This window comes from Rhinoraja longicauda, chromosome 20 (assembly GCF_053455715.1).
Source record: "Rhinoraja longicauda isolate Sanriku21f chromosome 20, sRhiLon1.1, whole genome shotgun sequence".
Taxonomy (NCBI): Eukaryota; Metazoa; Chordata; class Chondrichthyes; order Rajiformes; family Arhynchobatidae; genus Rhinoraja; species Rhinoraja longicauda.
Window position 1 is genome coordinate 5,806,575 of NC_135972.1, and position 17,110 is coordinate 5,823,684.

General features: G+C 39.3%; 1 protein-coding gene across 12 annotated transcripts in view; it reads right to left on the reverse strand.

Annotated features, from left to right (window-relative positions):
- The window catches only part of LOC144603520 (serine/threonine-protein kinase WNK1-like), a 109,492-nt gene that overhangs the window by 49,081 nt on the left and 43,301 nt on the right, over positions 1-17,110 (reverse strand). For all 12 annotated transcript variants that reach the window (XM_078416818.1, XM_078416819.1, XM_078416821.1 and 9 more), the window contains exons 5-7: positions 5,655-5,743; positions 5,017-5,236; positions 4,478-4,817 (exon numbers count right to left, since the gene is read on the reverse strand). In XM_078416818.1, the coding sequence (XP_078272944.1) occupies positions 4,478-4,817; positions 5,017-5,236; positions 5,655-5,743 (649 nt within the window). The remainder of the gene's footprint in view (positions 1-4,477; positions 4,818-5,016; positions 5,237-5,654; positions 5,744-17,110) is intronic.

Genomic DNA, 17,110 nt, shown 5'->3' on the forward strand with positions numbered 1-17,110 from the left:
TACGTTCATTGATCTCATTCAGCACACTGGAGAAATTGAGAAGGATATTTAAAAAAAGAAAAACAGTTGGTGGGATTTTATTCAGAACAAGAGTATAAATGTATAATTTCACGTGGGTAAGGATTGCCCCCCATATTATTATTATTGCAATGGTTTTAACTTTAATATATAAAATCTAAACATTAAGATGTTTAAGTGGTGGAAAGTGGGATCGAATGAAAGCTAAATATGGAACAGTACTGCAAAAATGAAATTAAAGATTGAAAAAGGTGAAATGTTAGAGAAGAATGGATAAGAACTGAAAAATCCAGAGTCAGCAAGCTGGGTCAAATACAGTGCCCTCCATAATGTTTGGGACAAAGACCCATCATTTATTTATTTGCCTCTGTACTCCACAATTTGAGATTTGTCAGATTTTATTAAAGACCATTTTATACATTTTGGTTTGACCATGTTGAAATTACAGCTGTGTTTATACATAGTCCCCCCATTTCAGGGCACCATAATGTTTGGGACACTGCTTCACAGGCGTTTGTAATTGCTCAGGTGTGTTTCATTGCCTCCTTAATGCAGGTATTAGAGAGCTCTCAGCACCTAGTTTCTCCTCCAGTCTTTCCATCACTTTGGAAACTTTTATTGCTGTTTATCAACATGAGGACCAAATTTGTGCCATTGAAAGTCAAAGAAGCCACTGTTGGAGACATCAGTCAAACCTTAGACTTACCAAAATCAACAGTTTGGAACATCATTAAGAAGAAAGAGAGCACTGGTGAGCTTACTAACCGCAAAGAAATTAGCAGGCCAAGGAAGACCTCCACAGGTGATGACAGAAGAATTCTCTCTATAATAAAGAAAAACCCACAAACACCTGACCGACAAATCAGAAACACTCTTCAGGAGTCAGGTGTGGATTTGTCAATGACCACTGTCCACAGACAACTTCATGAACAGATATACAGAGGCTACACTGCAAGATGCAAACCACTGGTTAGCCACAAAAATAGGATGGCCAGGATACAGTTTGCCAAGAAGTACTTAAAAGAGCAACCACAGTTCTGGAAAAAGGTCTTGTGGATAGATGAGACAAAGATTAACTTATTTCAGAGTGATGGCAAGAGCAAAGTATGGAGGAGAGAAGGAACTGCCCAAGATCCAAAGCATACCACGTCTTCTGTGAAACACAGTGGTGGGGGTGTAATGGCCTGGGCATGTATGGCTGCTGAAGGTACCGGCTTACTTATCTTCATTGATGATACAACTGCTGATGGTAGTGGCATTAGTAGCAAAAATGAATTCTGAAGTGCATAGACACATCCTGTCTGCTCAAGTTCAAACAAATGCTTCAAAACTCATTGGCTGGCGATTTATTCTACAGCAAGACAATGATCGCAAACATACTGCTAAAGCAACAAAGGAGTTTTTCAAAGCTAAAAAATGGTCAATTCTTGAGTGGCCAAGTTAATCACCCGATCTGAACCCAATTGAGCATGCTTCTTGTATGCTGAAGAGAAAACTGATGAGAACTAGCCCCCAAAACAAGCATAAGCTAAATATGGCTGCAGTACAGGCCTGGCAGAGCATCACCAGAGAAGACACCCAGCAACTGGTGATGTCTGTGAATCGCAGACTTCAAGCAGTCATTGCATGCAAAGGATATGCAACAAAATACTAAACATGACTACTTTCATTTACCTGACATTGCTGTGTCCCAAACATTATGGTGCCCTGAAATGGCGGGATTATGTATAAACACTGCTGCAATTTCTACATGGTGAAACCAAAATGTATAAAAATGGCCTTTATTAAAAGCTGACAATGTGCACATTAAACTACATGTGATTTTTTTCTATTACAAATCTCAAATTGCAGAGTACAGAGGCAAATAAATAAATGATGGGTCTTTGTCCCAAACATTATGGAGGGCACTGTATGTATCGATAAAGTAAACACTAAGGGAAATGATGCTTTAGAAGTAGCACAAAATAAAAATACCAGGAGCATGAAAACAAAGTGCATTGGAAAAGGTCATGTCGTCGACATTTAGTGAGAGCACAGCTGAAGGTAACTTCATGGCTATGCAGTGTGGCCTTGAGAAAATAAGGTCTCCCAGAATGACCATTTAAACATAGGGACCTTATGATGAGAAGGAAATTATGAACAAGCAACATAACAAGATAAGAACTCCCTAGCCTGATAAGGAAATATGTGTTTTGTTTATTCAGCCCTTGGATGAGTGACAACTGATTGCTTTAAGTGCCTTCCTCTAAAGATCTCTCCTGGGGCCAATATATTGATGCAATCATAAAGAAAGCTCATTAATGCCCCCACTTTCTTAGAAGATTGAGGAGATTCAGTATGTTGATGAATACTCTCTTAACCTTCTACAAGTTGAGAGCATATTGACTGATGCATCACAACCTGGGTCAGCAACTCAGGAACAAAAGAGATTACAAAAATAAATGGACCATCATGGGTACTGACCTCCCCACCATGAAAGGGATCTCTATAGGAGGTGCTGCTTCAAAAAAGGCACCTATCATCAAGAACTCACACCACCCTGGCCATGTTCTCATTTCATGCCTGCCATCAGGAAGAAGGTATGAGTGTCTGAAAACTGAAACTTCCAGATTCAAGAATAGCTGCTTCCCAACAACTACCAGGCTCTTGAACACTTCACACACCAACTAAACTATGAAGTACAAACTGTCTTGGTTGCACTCAGGACTTTAGGCTTTTTTGCACTAATATTGGCTTTTTAAAAATTCATCGATTTTTTTTGTTTATTGTGTTATCTATGAATACTGTCTTTACAGACCTATTATGTTGCAGCATGGACACATTTCATTGTTCCATTTTCACTACATATGACAATTAAACACTCTTGACTCAACTTTTGCTCCTGGTCATCAACCATTTTTGGTAGGTTTTCAGCTTCATCTAGCATAAAGATTATCCCTAATACCAAATCTCCTATTTTAACTTCTCAGGTACAAATGGCTTCCCAATTCCACATTTTCCATTCTAATCTTTGAGTATCCTGAAATATTTGACTCCCAAAATTGTTAACTTGCAACCGCATTGTTCATGAAATAAAGACTGCGCCCACTTATCTCTACATATGCCATTAATTTATCTTGCCAGTATGTTCATTCAGACAAAGGGCTTTTAGATTTGATCTTTTAAAATCATTAATCTTACTTCTGCTGTCGTAATTTAAGGGTTATATTATCGTAACTTTTTTGTATATCTTTCATTCATTGTTCTTTATCTCTCCACATCACCATCTAAATCTCTTGTTTCCCTTATCCCTAACCAGTCTGAAGAAGAGTCTCGACCTGAAACGTCACCCATTCTTTCTCTCCAGAAATGCTGCCTATCCCGCTGAGTTATTCCAGCTTTGTGTCTATCTTCGGTTTAAACCTGCATCTGCAGTTCCTTCGTACATATTAGTATCGCACTCAGGTTATCATCCATATCATTACCATGCTCTATCACCTTGTCCTTTAATTAGCTTTCTACATATCCCTTCCTCTGAATTATCTCCATCTTCTCCCTCCTACATTCTCATGCTCTTATTTATAACAATATTTGAATCTCAGACTTCAGTTCAAGATATTCCTGGGCTACAAGCTTCCCAGAGATTTGGTTGCTTGAAATCCCATTAGACTCCTTTAACTCCCACACACTATAACCACAGCACACCCACTGTCCATCTATTGAATTAAATCAGTATTACATTTTCACAAATTATTATTCAATTGTCTTGAAGTTTTTAGATCGATTATTATTGTACAATCTTCAATTCAGCACTTAGCTCTTCACTGTAATTTTGGGCAGTCCAAATTTTGTTCTCTATTTGTATGAAATACCAAGCAGCATTTTACTTTCTTCTTTCGCTAAAGCTCAAGCACATTTTCGAAGCTGCTCAGGTGAAAATGTGCCATGTTACCATTTCTTGAACGAGTACCTCAGATCTTGCCTAAAAATCAACATAAAACCTCTCTGCCAACATCACTTCCATTTACTTGCTAAGCAACTCAATAAGCTGTTTAACCTCACAAATTAACTAAAATCAGTGAGCTTTTCTGCAAGGTAAAAGTACATCCTTGTGTCCCAATTTTGTGCCGATTATTTCATTAAATTCAAGATCAGCCACCCGTGATGGGTGCCAGAGGTCGGACAAGGACGCATCGTCGAGAGAACAAATAGGGACCCTGTGTGGGGGGGGCTGTCAAGAACAAAGAGGGACCTGGCGTGGGGGGGAAAGACATTGAACACTTTGTAACATTGTTGGCGCCCTACACGTGGTGACTATTTCCATACTTTGTGTATGATATGCAAAACAAAGAATTTCACTGTGACATGTTATATGTCATAATAACGTATCATTCGTTCATTCAATGGACTTCAGAAAGCCCTGTACAGCTTTTAAAAAGAACAATTTTTTTGACTGTTTTTGCCAACTTAAGCCACATACATGTAACAGAGTTTCCAGCTGGCTGGTATTGTAGACGATGCTGATCTGCTTCAGGCTCTTCAGGTTCAACTTGGGTTGGTGGGGTTACAGAAAGGGCAGAAGAGACAGCCGTGGCAGATAATTGAGATGGATGTCCTCCCCCGGGTTGAGTGACACTAGTGCCTTGCTGAGCTTTTGACTGCTGCAGTTGGTCATGTTTCTTCTGTTGCTCCTCTAGCTTTTTCCGTTTTTCTCTGACCAACTGCCGTTGTTCACGCTTTCGTTTGATTAGTGAGACACGATCTTTGATGGCTTTTGCCATTGTTTTGTGATCTCCTTCAGATACAAATCCAGACTCCACCTGAATTAACAGCATATTAAAATCAAGAAATTACATCACTGTATTGGCAATTCAAAGAAAATTTAGAAAGCAAAATTATAGAACATCTGTTCTTGGCAATGATTCAAGATAAATTATTTTACTGTCAATAAACTTCAATAATTGCAATTGGGACTCAAAAGCTTTGAACAAAATTAATTGTCAGAACTCAGTAATCTACCATTTCTTGAGCCACATCCTCTGGAACGTCTCTTTCCAAGTCAAATGAGAATTCTATGGCTTCATTATCCTTATATTTTCCTTTGAGCTTCTTAATATCTTCAATTCTCAGCCAAAGCTTAATTGCAAGTTTCTCTCCATCATCTTCTTCTGCCAACTCTACGCGCACACCTGTATCTTCCTGAAAGAAGGCATGACTCAAAAGGTCCTTAATTGCATACCTACAAATCACAAGAACAAAAAAAAAAGAATAATAATTCTGGTGCTCTTTGAACTAATGTTTCTGAGAAAATTAAACACTTCCACTTTTCAGTCAATATCAACTTCTAACAATTGCCAATCCCAAGCAGGGAAATGCAAAGCAAGCTCCCTCTAGCTATTTTCCTCATTTGTAACTTCAAAGTAAATTTACTGCATCTTTTATCATTTCCCATTTCAATTATCCCATGTATTCTTGGGTAAAAAAGCTCATTTGCAGTGAATTATGGACTACAACCCCAAATCACATGTCAAAACATTGAGGCCGTCCAAACTAATTTTCTACATGACTCTTGACTATTATACAAAAGTGCACGATTCATATTTGAAATTGCAACTTTTATATCACACTATTTTGATAGCAACCGTCAAGACATTCACCGTTCATCCTTGTTCTGGCGGATACATCCTTCAATTATTTCTTTAACCTCAGGGATTGCTACCTTGTCAAAACTGGCTGGTTTCACCCCCTAAGAGACAAAAAAAGAAAAATAGCCATTAAAAGCTAAAAATTAAATCTAAAAAGCAACTTTAATATAGAACAGATCAAGTCAGCACCAAAAACAAAACTAAGCACCACAACTTTAGAACGAGGATCGGAATTAATTCAAATTGTCACCAGATTTTTTTTTCCAAATGTTGACTTTACTGCAATACACACTTCCAGCAATTTATCTCGAAGGGAAATGACTAGTGCTCCTGTTTAATAATCAGTCATACAAGAGAAAGACCCTTCAGCTCAAAGATATGCCAATATACTCCAATTCCATTTTCCTGCATTTTGACCATATCCTTCTAATGCTTTCCTATCCATGCACCTGTTCAAATGTTTTTTTAAATGTGGCGATTGCATCTGCCTCTATTGCCACCTCTGGCAACTTGATCCAAAGATTCACCACCCTCTTTGTGAAAACTTGCCCTTTAGATCTCCTTTAAGTGTTGCCCTTCTCACCTTCACGCTATTGAGATTGAAATCTCACACTTGGAAAAAGACCATCTATGACATAACTTTATAAATCTCAATAAAGGTCACCCTTTAGCCCCCAGCAATCCAGCGAGAACAATCTCAGCCTGTCCAGTCTCTCCTTGGAATTAATGGGGCAGCACAGTGGTAGAGTTGCTGCCTTACAGCACCGGAGGCCCTGGCTCGATCCCGACTACAGGTGCTTGTATGTATGGAGTTTGTACATTCTCCCCATGACCTACGTGGGTTTTCTCCGGTTTCCGCCCACACGCCAAAGATTTACATGTTTGTAGGCTAATTGGCTTGGTATAATTGTAAATTTGCCCTAGTGAGTGTAGGATAGTGTTAGAGTGTGGGAGTCGCTAGTCAGCGCAGACTTGATGGGTCAATGGGCCTGTTTCCATGTTGTATTTCAAAACTAAAACTAAACTAAAGCCCTCCATTTCAGGCAATATCCTGGCGAATCTCTTTTGCACTATTTTCATCACTACTTCAGCCTTTCTAGAGTGTTGGAACCAGAACCTCGTATTGTACATTCAGGATTGCCACATTTGCCTTCACTACAACTATTCCCTCTTTCCCTTTCTATATTTATGTATTAAATGACCAGAAAGAACAAAAACATTTAGCAATTATTCTAATATTTCTTGCTTACATATTTTCCATTGATGTGCAGCTCTTGGAAAAGTAAAATGTTGTAGGAGATGGCAATGTAGGAGAATACTGGAAGGGTACCAAAAGGGTGAATAATGATGAGTGCAATACCCTTATCAGTATTAAGGCTAAACAAAGCTTTCAGAAACCAGTTAAATCTGGATTGAAAAACTGCAACTCAGGGATAACACTTAAAGCATACATACTACAAATCTTAACATCTATGGAAAATGATTTCTGCTTCCAACTGACAAGAACATGGTGTAGATTTGGAGTTAAGGCTTAACCGATTCAGGAAGGAAGGAAGAAAAAGAAGCTGTTTGGACAAGGCTATCCTCAATGTAGCAGGACAACCAGAGATTTGATTCAAATGAAGTTGCGTTTTGTTGTCATATACACAAGTACAATGAGGTAAAAGTATTCTGTTCTCTGTAATCAGTTAAAGTTGCTAACTGTGAGAACTTTCTAGATAAGCACAGAATCACAATGTAAGAAAAATCTCTGAACACAAGGGCACCAATATGGCACAAAGTAACCAGATTTGTAAATTAATTAATCAATTAATCAATCCCTCAAGAATTTGTGGCGCAAAAGAAAAGTGTTGCTGAAGGAACTTGGTGGTTCTTTTTGGTCCAGATTGCAGCATCTGCAGTCTCTTGCACCTCATCTGGAATTCACCATGCATAACAAAGGGAAGAAGCTTGGCTTATTCATTTCTTCAAAAGGTCTGACAAAATGATAAATATCACATGTCCAGTAAAGGATTAAAGTCACAAGTGATAAAAAAAAATAGATGAATGCAAGGACAGATGGCTGAAAAACAAATCAAATTAAGCAAATTGATGAATTTAGAATTGGCCACGCTAATATGCTGAAATTATCCTTGCTTCCTATAATGTACAGGGTGAAGGCAAGTCAAAGCTGGTCCAGACAACTGAATAAAAAATTCCCTTTCGTACCATTTCTAGGGAGGTCCTCTAAAGTAAAATTCTGCTTTCACATTGTTTTAAATTCCCTTGTACTTCTTCCAATTTACCACACTCCCACATTGTTGTCTCTACGTTGAATAAATGAAACAGACTTAAAGACTACTTTACAGAAAACCTCCATTAAATCCATACGGGTAACTGCGAGCACCTAAGGTAGACACAAAATGCTGGAGTAACTAAGCGGGACAGGCAGCATCATCCTACACACTGTGAGCACATAGATGTCTGTCACTTTAATTATCCGTCCAGTTCAACTCTGACTTGGGGCTCTTCCATTGCAATAATGCCCAATGTAAACTCTAGCGTTTGCCTAGGCAGTTTGATGCAAAATCATCAATCCATAACATTAACTTTGTTCATCTGTCCAGAAATGTTATTTGACCTGCTAGATATTTAAACCATCCTCTTTTACTTCACATTTCCATTAATTGCTGTGTCCTGTAGATATTGTTTACGTAGATTTTCAGAAGGCCTCTAATAAGGTGCCGCTCATCAGGCTGCTAGGGAAGGTGAGACCCCACAGTATTAAAGGGAAGATACTAGCATGGATAGCGGGTTGGCTGGATGGCAGAAGGCAAAGAGTTGCAATAAAAGGCACTTTTTCAGGTTGGCTGCCAGTGACTAGTGGAGTTCTGCAAGGGTCGGTGCTGGGCCCGCTTCTCTTCACATTGTACATTAATGATTTGGATAAGGTGATTGAGGGCTTTGTGGTCAAGTTTGCAGATGATGCTAAGTAGGTGGAGGGGCAGGCAGTGTGAAGGAAGCAAGGACTCTGCAGATGGACTTGGACAAGTTAGGAGAGTGGGCAGAGAAGTGGCAGATGAAATTCAGTGCAGCAAAATGCGGAGTCGTGCATTTCAGTAGTAAGAATAAAGGCATAGATTATTCTATAAATGGGGAGAGAATCCAGAAATTGGAGGTGCAAAGGGACTTGGGAGTGCTGGTGCAGGACTCCCAAAAGGTTAATTTGCAAGTCGACTCGATAGTAAGGAAAGCAAATTCAATGCTAGCATTTATCAAGAGGACTGGAGTACAAAAGCAGAGATGTAATACTGAGGCTCTATAAGGTGCTGGTCAGGCCACATTTGGAGTACTGCAAGTAAATTTGGGCCCCATTTCTGAGGAAGGATGGGCTGGCTCTGGAGAGGGTCCAGAGGTTTACAAAAATGATTCCAGGAATTAGTAGGTTAGCGTATGATGATCGCTTGACAGCATTGGGCCTCTACTCGCTGGAGTTTAGAAGTTTAAGGGGGGACCTCATTGAAACTTACAGAATAATGAAAGGCATAGAGTGGATGTGGAAAGGATGTTTCCGTTGGTGGGAGAGTCTAGGACCAGAGGTCATGGCCATCAGAATTAAAGGGTGCTTTTGTAGAAAGGAGGTGAGGAGGAACTTCTTTAGTGAGAGGGTAGTTAATCTGTGGAACTCATTGCCACAGAGGGCAGTGGATGTCAAGTCAGTGGATATTTTTAAGGCAGAGACAGACAAGTTCTTGATTAGAACGGGTATCAAGGGTTATAAGAAGGCAGAAAAATGGGATTAGGAGGCAGAGATCAGCCATGATTGAATGGCGTTGTAGACTCAATGGGCCGAATGGCGTAATTCTGCTGCTATAACTAGTGAACTGTACTTGATTATTTGAACAATTTTTCCTGTCTCCTTACACCTCATCCAGAGAGACCAACTGTAATTACCAAACTTTGATTTTTCTTTCTCTGCTAGCACTAATGCCATCTGTTATTAATTTTGCTTAGTCTCCATCTTATTAGACATTCCCTTGGAAACTAGAAACATGAACTTTACCTAACTCTTCCTATTTCAGAGGACTGATCATTGAATAGAAACAGTAACATTACATTCCCTGGCCTCTCAAAATTACTATCAACTGCAACACAATTCAAGCAGTTTATCATTAAAGATGGAGAACCTCCCTTGTTTGTTTAAACTACTGAACAAGCTTCCCAGCAATAAATTTCCATCTATTAACACACAAACTAATAGTATTACCCCTTCTGAAACAAAATTTGAAAAAAAACTATTCCGCCACTCAAAGGTCATGAGACTTCCATGCTACCTTATTCAAATAGTACCATGACGTGCTTTTCAAAAAAATGTTTATAGAAACATAGAAAATAGGTGCAAGAGGTCATTTGGCCCTTCAAGCCAGCAGCACCATTCAATATGATCATGGCTAATCATCCAAAATCAGTACCCCGTTCCGGCTTTTTCCCCATATCCCTTGATTCCCTTAGCCTTAACAGATAAATCTAACTCTCTCTTGAAAACATCCAGTGAATTGGCCTCCACTGCCTTCTGCGGCAGAGAATTCCACAGATTCACAACTCTCTGGCTGAAAAGATTTTCCTCATCTCAGTCCTAAATGGTCTACCCCTTATTCTTAAACTGCGACCCCTGGTTCTGGACTCCCCCAACATAGGGAACATTTTTCCTGCATCCAACCTTTCCAATCCTCTAAGAATTTTATATGTTTCTATAAGATCCCCTCTCATCCTTCTAAATTCCAGCAAATGCAAGCCCAGTCGACCCATTCTTTGAACGACAACTAGAATTTGGAGTGATTCTACTCCAAAAATTACTAAATTTGAAGGAAAAGGATTCAAAAGACAATGGGAGTAGTCATCTGATTAAAAATAGGCTTCAACGCAAGAGTTCAAAGTTTACAAAATTTAAGTGCTGTCAGAAACATTTCAGTACGATTATAAATCAACCATTTGACTCAAACCATGCCAAAACAAAACATTTACAGAGGTGTTCGCAATGAGAAATAAAACCAGCATTAAACACCAATACTCACCTCCTTAATATGTACATGGTCATTTTGATGGAAGCAGCAGCAACAATGGGAATTGATGATAAAAAACACTGGTGATAGTTCTCTATTCTCAGAATCCATCAGAGAATTTGCAATAAGATCTAATTAGTCAAAAAATACATTTTGACAATTGTTTGCAGAAAAGCATGTGGATGCCTTGATTCCACATTGATTTCACTCAGATCTTGTATCACAGTCCTTCACACCAGAAAAAATATTTTAAAAAACTGAACATCTATGCCCTTATGTTTGCAGCAGCAAGCAGAATCCAGCCAATGTCAGGCAATTTCCTCCACACCCCCTTTAAGGTTATTTAGTCATATGACCAAATGGTATTAGCATGTCAAGTGCATAATACCTTTAGGCTATGTTCTGTCCCACAATCTTTCAACTTTTCACAAGGACAAGATCAAATTCTGCAGTAAAAGTTCCCTCAGATGCAAACTGTTTCTATTTTAAAAAGAGACAAAAAGGAAGATGATGACCTATTATAGTGTTCCTACTAAAGTGGAATGAAAATAAAGTAGAGGGAAGAGTGTGATTAATAAATCACTGCAGTTTGAACAATCGAATATATTTACCATTATCCTTGAAAGGTTGTAGAGGAACCAGTTTAATCTTGAATTAGTCTAGGTACACATAGAACTCCGATTTGTGAACATTACCACATTTCTGCTCCAATGCCATGAATCTTTGGTGTGTGTCCTCCATTTATAAAGCTATTTTTCACCATTTCCCCATGCACTAGGAACACAGGCAATCCCTACATTACACCCGATCAGGTAACAAAAGTCCACCCTTACAGTATTCACAAATCACTACCCAAAAGATTGAGACGCAGAATAAAATTTGCAACCATGGAAATTGTGGGGGGGGGGGAAAGTAAACAGAAACAATTTTTCTTCAACTTGCATTACAGAAAATTATGATTCTAGGATAGAAACCCTCCTCCCCTATCCGTAACATGAGTATTGCCTGTACACTACTGACATTCTCACTGTATTTAACACAAACTTTTCAACAAGCAAAGACTTGCTGAACGAACTATCCTAAACGAGTACACCCTTTTGTAAATCAAGGAATTACAATACTTCACTCCTCAAGGGAGTTAAAGTGAACAATACCAATGCTTGATCTTACTTCAGTTATTCGTTATTTATTCTTATCAAATATCAGTGTTGTTCACATTAACTTCATTAGAAAAATTCTGTGAATGAAAAGGAATTATGAAAGGATCTTACCTCCATTCAATTTTGAAGATTAACAATACCTTGTATTTATATTGTTTTTAATATAGCAGAATATCCTAAAGCACATCATAGGAGCATTGTCAAATAACAGTTTTGTTTTACAAGCCAGAGAAGATATTAGGATAGAATGACTGTAAGATAAAGTTTGGATGAGATGGCTAAGGTAAGAAAGGCAGAAAGGCAAAGAGGTTCAAAGGAGCCAAATTCCAGAGTTAGGCTTTGGTGGCACAGAACAACGGAATCCAGTACACTAAATTAGATGAAGTGTAAATGGCAGGTTGTCTTCCTCAAAAGAATGTTTGGTTCCATGAATGTTGGCAAAGAAAAAGGGCAAGTGTAGGCATTGTATCTCCTGCCTTTGAATGGGAAAATTAAGAACAAAATGTTGGTAGCAATGGAAGAGCAAATCGCATTTGCAGTTTTTTGCTTTCTCCAAATGTATGAATGCAGTAAGAGGGATAAATAGAAATATTTAGTCACAATTCACTATGCTTCGGCCAACGCGAATGTGGGAGGAGCTCAAAAGCAAATTGTTCTTCCCCTTGCTGTCAATTTTAAATATTAGCTGATTTTACAATCTCATGGTGTCAGGCATCATGATGATAATTTAAAAAAATAAAGGACCATCAGAAAATATTTGCTAATTTCCGGCAGCACAGTGGCACAGGGATAGAGTTGTTGAGTACAGAGCAAGAGACCCGGGTTCGATCCTGACTACGAGGCTGTCTGTATGGAGTTTGCACATTCTTCCTGTGACCACATGGGCTTTCTCCGGGTGCTCTGGTTTCCTCCCATATTTCTAAAAAAGTGCATGTTTATAGGTTAATTGGCAGCTGTAAATTGTCCCTAATGTGTAGAATAGAACTAGTGTATGGGTGATCGTTGGTCAGCACGGTCTCAATAGCCGAAGGGCCTATTGTGTGGCTTTGTGTACAAATACTATCTCATGTATATGATTGAATTTTTTGAAGTGAACAAGAGGATTCATGAGGGCAGAGCTGTAAACATCTGCATGGGCTTTAGCAAGGCCTCAGAATGGGCCCACATGATAGGCTTGTCTGTAAGGTTAGATCTTAGGATGAGTTTGACAATTAGATTCAAAATCGGTTTAGTGGAAGAGGCAGAGATTGGAATGTTATTTTTCTGATGGCAAGCTTATGATCAATGGTATGCTGCAGTAATCTGTGCCAGTTCCACTGAAGTTTGGCACTCAATATTAACGATTTGGTGACAATGTAGCTAATGTGGTCAGTAAATTTGGAGATCACACCAAAGTTGAAGACAACCATCTACTTTAGAGATACAGCGTGGAAACAGGCCCTTCGGCCCACCAAGTCCACATTGATCAATCACCTGTACACTAGTTACCCCAGTTTTGCATCCCACACACAAAGGGCAATTTACAGAAGCGAATTAACCTACAAACCTGCACGTTTTTGGAATGTGGGAGGAAACCAGAGCACCCGGAGAAAACCCTTGCAGTCACAGGGAGAACGTACAAACTTCAAGCAGACAGCACCCATAGTCAGGATTGAGCCGGGGTCTCCGGCGCTGTTAGGCAACCACTCTGCCATTGTGCTGCTCCTATTTTTTGCAAAAGGTCTGAATCACATAGGAAGTCGGCCAAGGAATGGTAGATAGGCAAGTCAAATCAGGATAACACTTGCACGGTAAATGGTTGAACCCTGAAGAGTGCTTTAGAATAGAGAAATGCAGAGGTACAGGTATATAATTCCTTGAATTATGGCACCTGGGTAAGCAAGATAGCGAAGGTGGTGGTTTATATGCATGCCTTTGTTGGTCATAACATTAAGTACAGGAGTATAGATGACATGTTGCAATTATGCAAGTCATTAATGAACCCACACTTGGGAGTTTGTGAACAGTTCAGGTTGTCCAGATATAGGGTACATAAAGATAATGGTCACAGACTTCTTCCCCCAAAGTAGGGAAGTCTAAAACTAGAGAGCAGAGATTTAAGGTGAGAGTGGAAAAGATGTAAAAAGGGATCCAAGGGCTCATATATGAAACGAGCTAACAAAAGAATTGTAGGGGCAGGTAAAATTACAACGTTTAAAAGACCTTTAGACAGTTCCATGGACTGGAAAGGTTTAGAGGGAAAAGGGAACTAACTCTGTAGGTCGATATGCACAAGTTTCCATGCCTTTAAGAGACATCATGTAGATGCATATTAATCCTTACATTTATTGACATGAATTTGACAAAAAAATTATGTTAAATATCAGATGTGTAGTCAATTATCCTCTTAATATCACAACTTACAGGATCAATCATGCTGCATTTCATGCAATGCTATCAGAGATACTAAAAATTCTGTTGAAAAGATTAAACCTCAAATTCACCAGACATAACTCAAATGGGAAAACGAATTACATTGAATATGCCTATAAATATTAATTTGGGACACTCCAAAGCTTTTTCTGACATGTATCCCTTTTGGAATCTATCATGTGATCAGCTCCATATTTTTCATGCTGAATTTAGGATACATGCAAGTCGTGCATATTTAATACAGTTTCAACAGTCTTTAACCCAGGTCACCTTCATAAAAAGTAATATCTATGTAAGGAAATAACAAGAGTAATGACTTGCACTTCACCATAACGTGTCATTCCAACAAGTTATTTGGAAAAAAAATGTACAAGAGCACATATTTTCTCTGACCTGTTTTAACCTATGCAGCATTTCACTTTATTATCGTGAAATATTTCCTTGTGACACATAACTACACACACCTGAAGCCATTCCTAGAAATGTTTTTAAAAAACTTACATAAAACTACTCCATTAGGACGAGTCATAAACTTTATAACCTGGTAGCCTCCTCATACTTACTGGTTTTGTACATTACTGCAATTGCAAAATGGCCCATTTGAACTCGAAAACCTGGGTTGAAAGCAAGACCCACACCAAGATCGGTGAGGCTAATCATAAAATCAAATACAATTAGTAACTGATTGTATTAAAGCCAGTCGACACAAGAGATGTAATTTTCCATTTCATTTGTTGGTTTATCCAATGCTTTTTGCTAGACTCAATAGCATCAATAGGCAATGCTGAAAATAAATGGTCTAATATTTATAAAAGTTCATTTAACATGATTCATGGTGTCAACAAAAGGAGATTAAATTTTAAAAATATTGCTTTTCCCAAACAGCTCTATTCCCCATGTACAGGGGGACGCGAGTGTGAGGTTAGGTGAAAATGGTGGCAGTCAAAGGTGGGCTGCCATGAGATTCAGAGGGAGTTGTCAGAAGGATGAATCAGGCAGGTAGGTGTATCTTTCCTAAACCATGACATTAAGCATCAAGACTTGAATGTAGCACATCAAAGTGCCTGATCGAATCAGGAAAAAAATATTTTTGGATTCCTAGCAGGCAGTAGACAATGTAGATTGGTATGACTTTCAACAAAGGATCCTCCCAAATGAAACAAAGGAGCTGTGGGAATATTGGTCTTTTCATGGGAAAGATGAAACTGAGCCCATTTCAGTTCACGGTTCCCTCAAATGTTTCAAGGCCTTTGGACAAGTACATGGATTGGAAAAGTTTAGAGGGATATGGACCAAACACAGGCAAGTCTACAGAGAGACTTGGGCCTTTTGGAAGGGTGGGCTGAAAGATGGCAGATGGAGTTTAATGCTGATAAGTGTGAGGTGCTGCATTTTGGTAGGACAAATCAAAATAGGACGTACAGGGTAAATGGTAGGGAATTGAGGAATGCAGTGGAACAGAGGGATCTGGGAATAACTGTGCATTGTTCCCTGAAGGTGGAATCTCATGTGGATAGGGTGGTGAAGAAGGCATTTGGTATGCTTGCCTTTATAAATCAGAGCATCGAATATAGAAGTTGGGATGTAATGTTGAAATTGTACAGGGCATTGGTGAGGCCGAATCTGGAGTATGGTGTGCAGTTCTGGTCGCCAAATTATAGGAAGGATGTCGACAAAATGGAGAGGGTACAGAGGAGATTTACTAGAATGTTGCCTGGGTTTCAGCACTTAAGCTACAGAGAGAGGTTGAACAGGTTGGGTCTTTATTTTTGGATCGTAGAAGGTTGAGGGGGGACTTGATAGAGGTTTTAAAAATTTTAAGAGGGACGGACAGAGTTGACGTGGGTAGGCTTTTCCCTTTGAGAGTGGGGAAGATTCCAACAAGGGGACATAACTTCAGAATTAAGGGACAAATGTTTAGGGGTAACATGAGGGGTAACTTCTTTACTCAGAGGGTGGTGGCTGTGTGGAATGAGCTTCCGGTGGAAGTGGTGGAGGCAGGCTCGATTTTATTATTTAAGAGTAAATTGGATAGGTATATGGATAGGAGGGGATTGGAGGGTTATGGTCTGAGAGCAGGTGGATGAGACTAGGTCAGAGAAAGTGGTCGGCGTGGACTGGTAGGGCCGAACGGGCCTGTTTCCGTGCTGTAGTTGTTATATGGTTATATGGTTATCCATATGTCTATTCAAATGTTTTTAAACATTGTAACAGTATCTGATGCCACTACTACCCCTGGCAGCATGTTCCACTTACCCATCATATTCTGTGTGAAAAACGTGTTCCTCATACCTCATTTAAATTTTTCCCTTCTCACATTAATCCTGTGCCCTCTAATTCTAGACTCCCCTGCCCTGGGTAAAATATTCTGACTATTACTATTTTGTAAACCTCCAAATTGTCTCACCACTCAGGTTTCTAACATCCAGTTAGAATAAATTCAATCTACACAATCTCCCCGTATAACTGCAACATAGCGTCCCAACTCTTGCACTCAATGCCTCAGTCTAGGAAGGGGAACATACAAATGACCATTTCATGACCCAATCCACCTGTTTTCCCAATTTCAAGCTATGGACATGCTCCCCGTGGTATCTCTGTATAACACTGCTCTGAAAATCCTCATCATTTACTCTTTATGTCCTAACAGAATTTGACCTCTTGAAAACATCCAGTGAATTGGCCCCCGCTGCCTTCTATGGCAGAGAAATCCACAGATTCACAACTCTCTGGGCGAAAAAGTTTTTCCTCATCTCAGTCCTACATGGCCTACCCCTTATTCTTAAACTGTGACCCCTGGTTCTGGACTTCCCCGACATCTGGAACATTTTTCCTGCATCTAGCCTGTTCCATC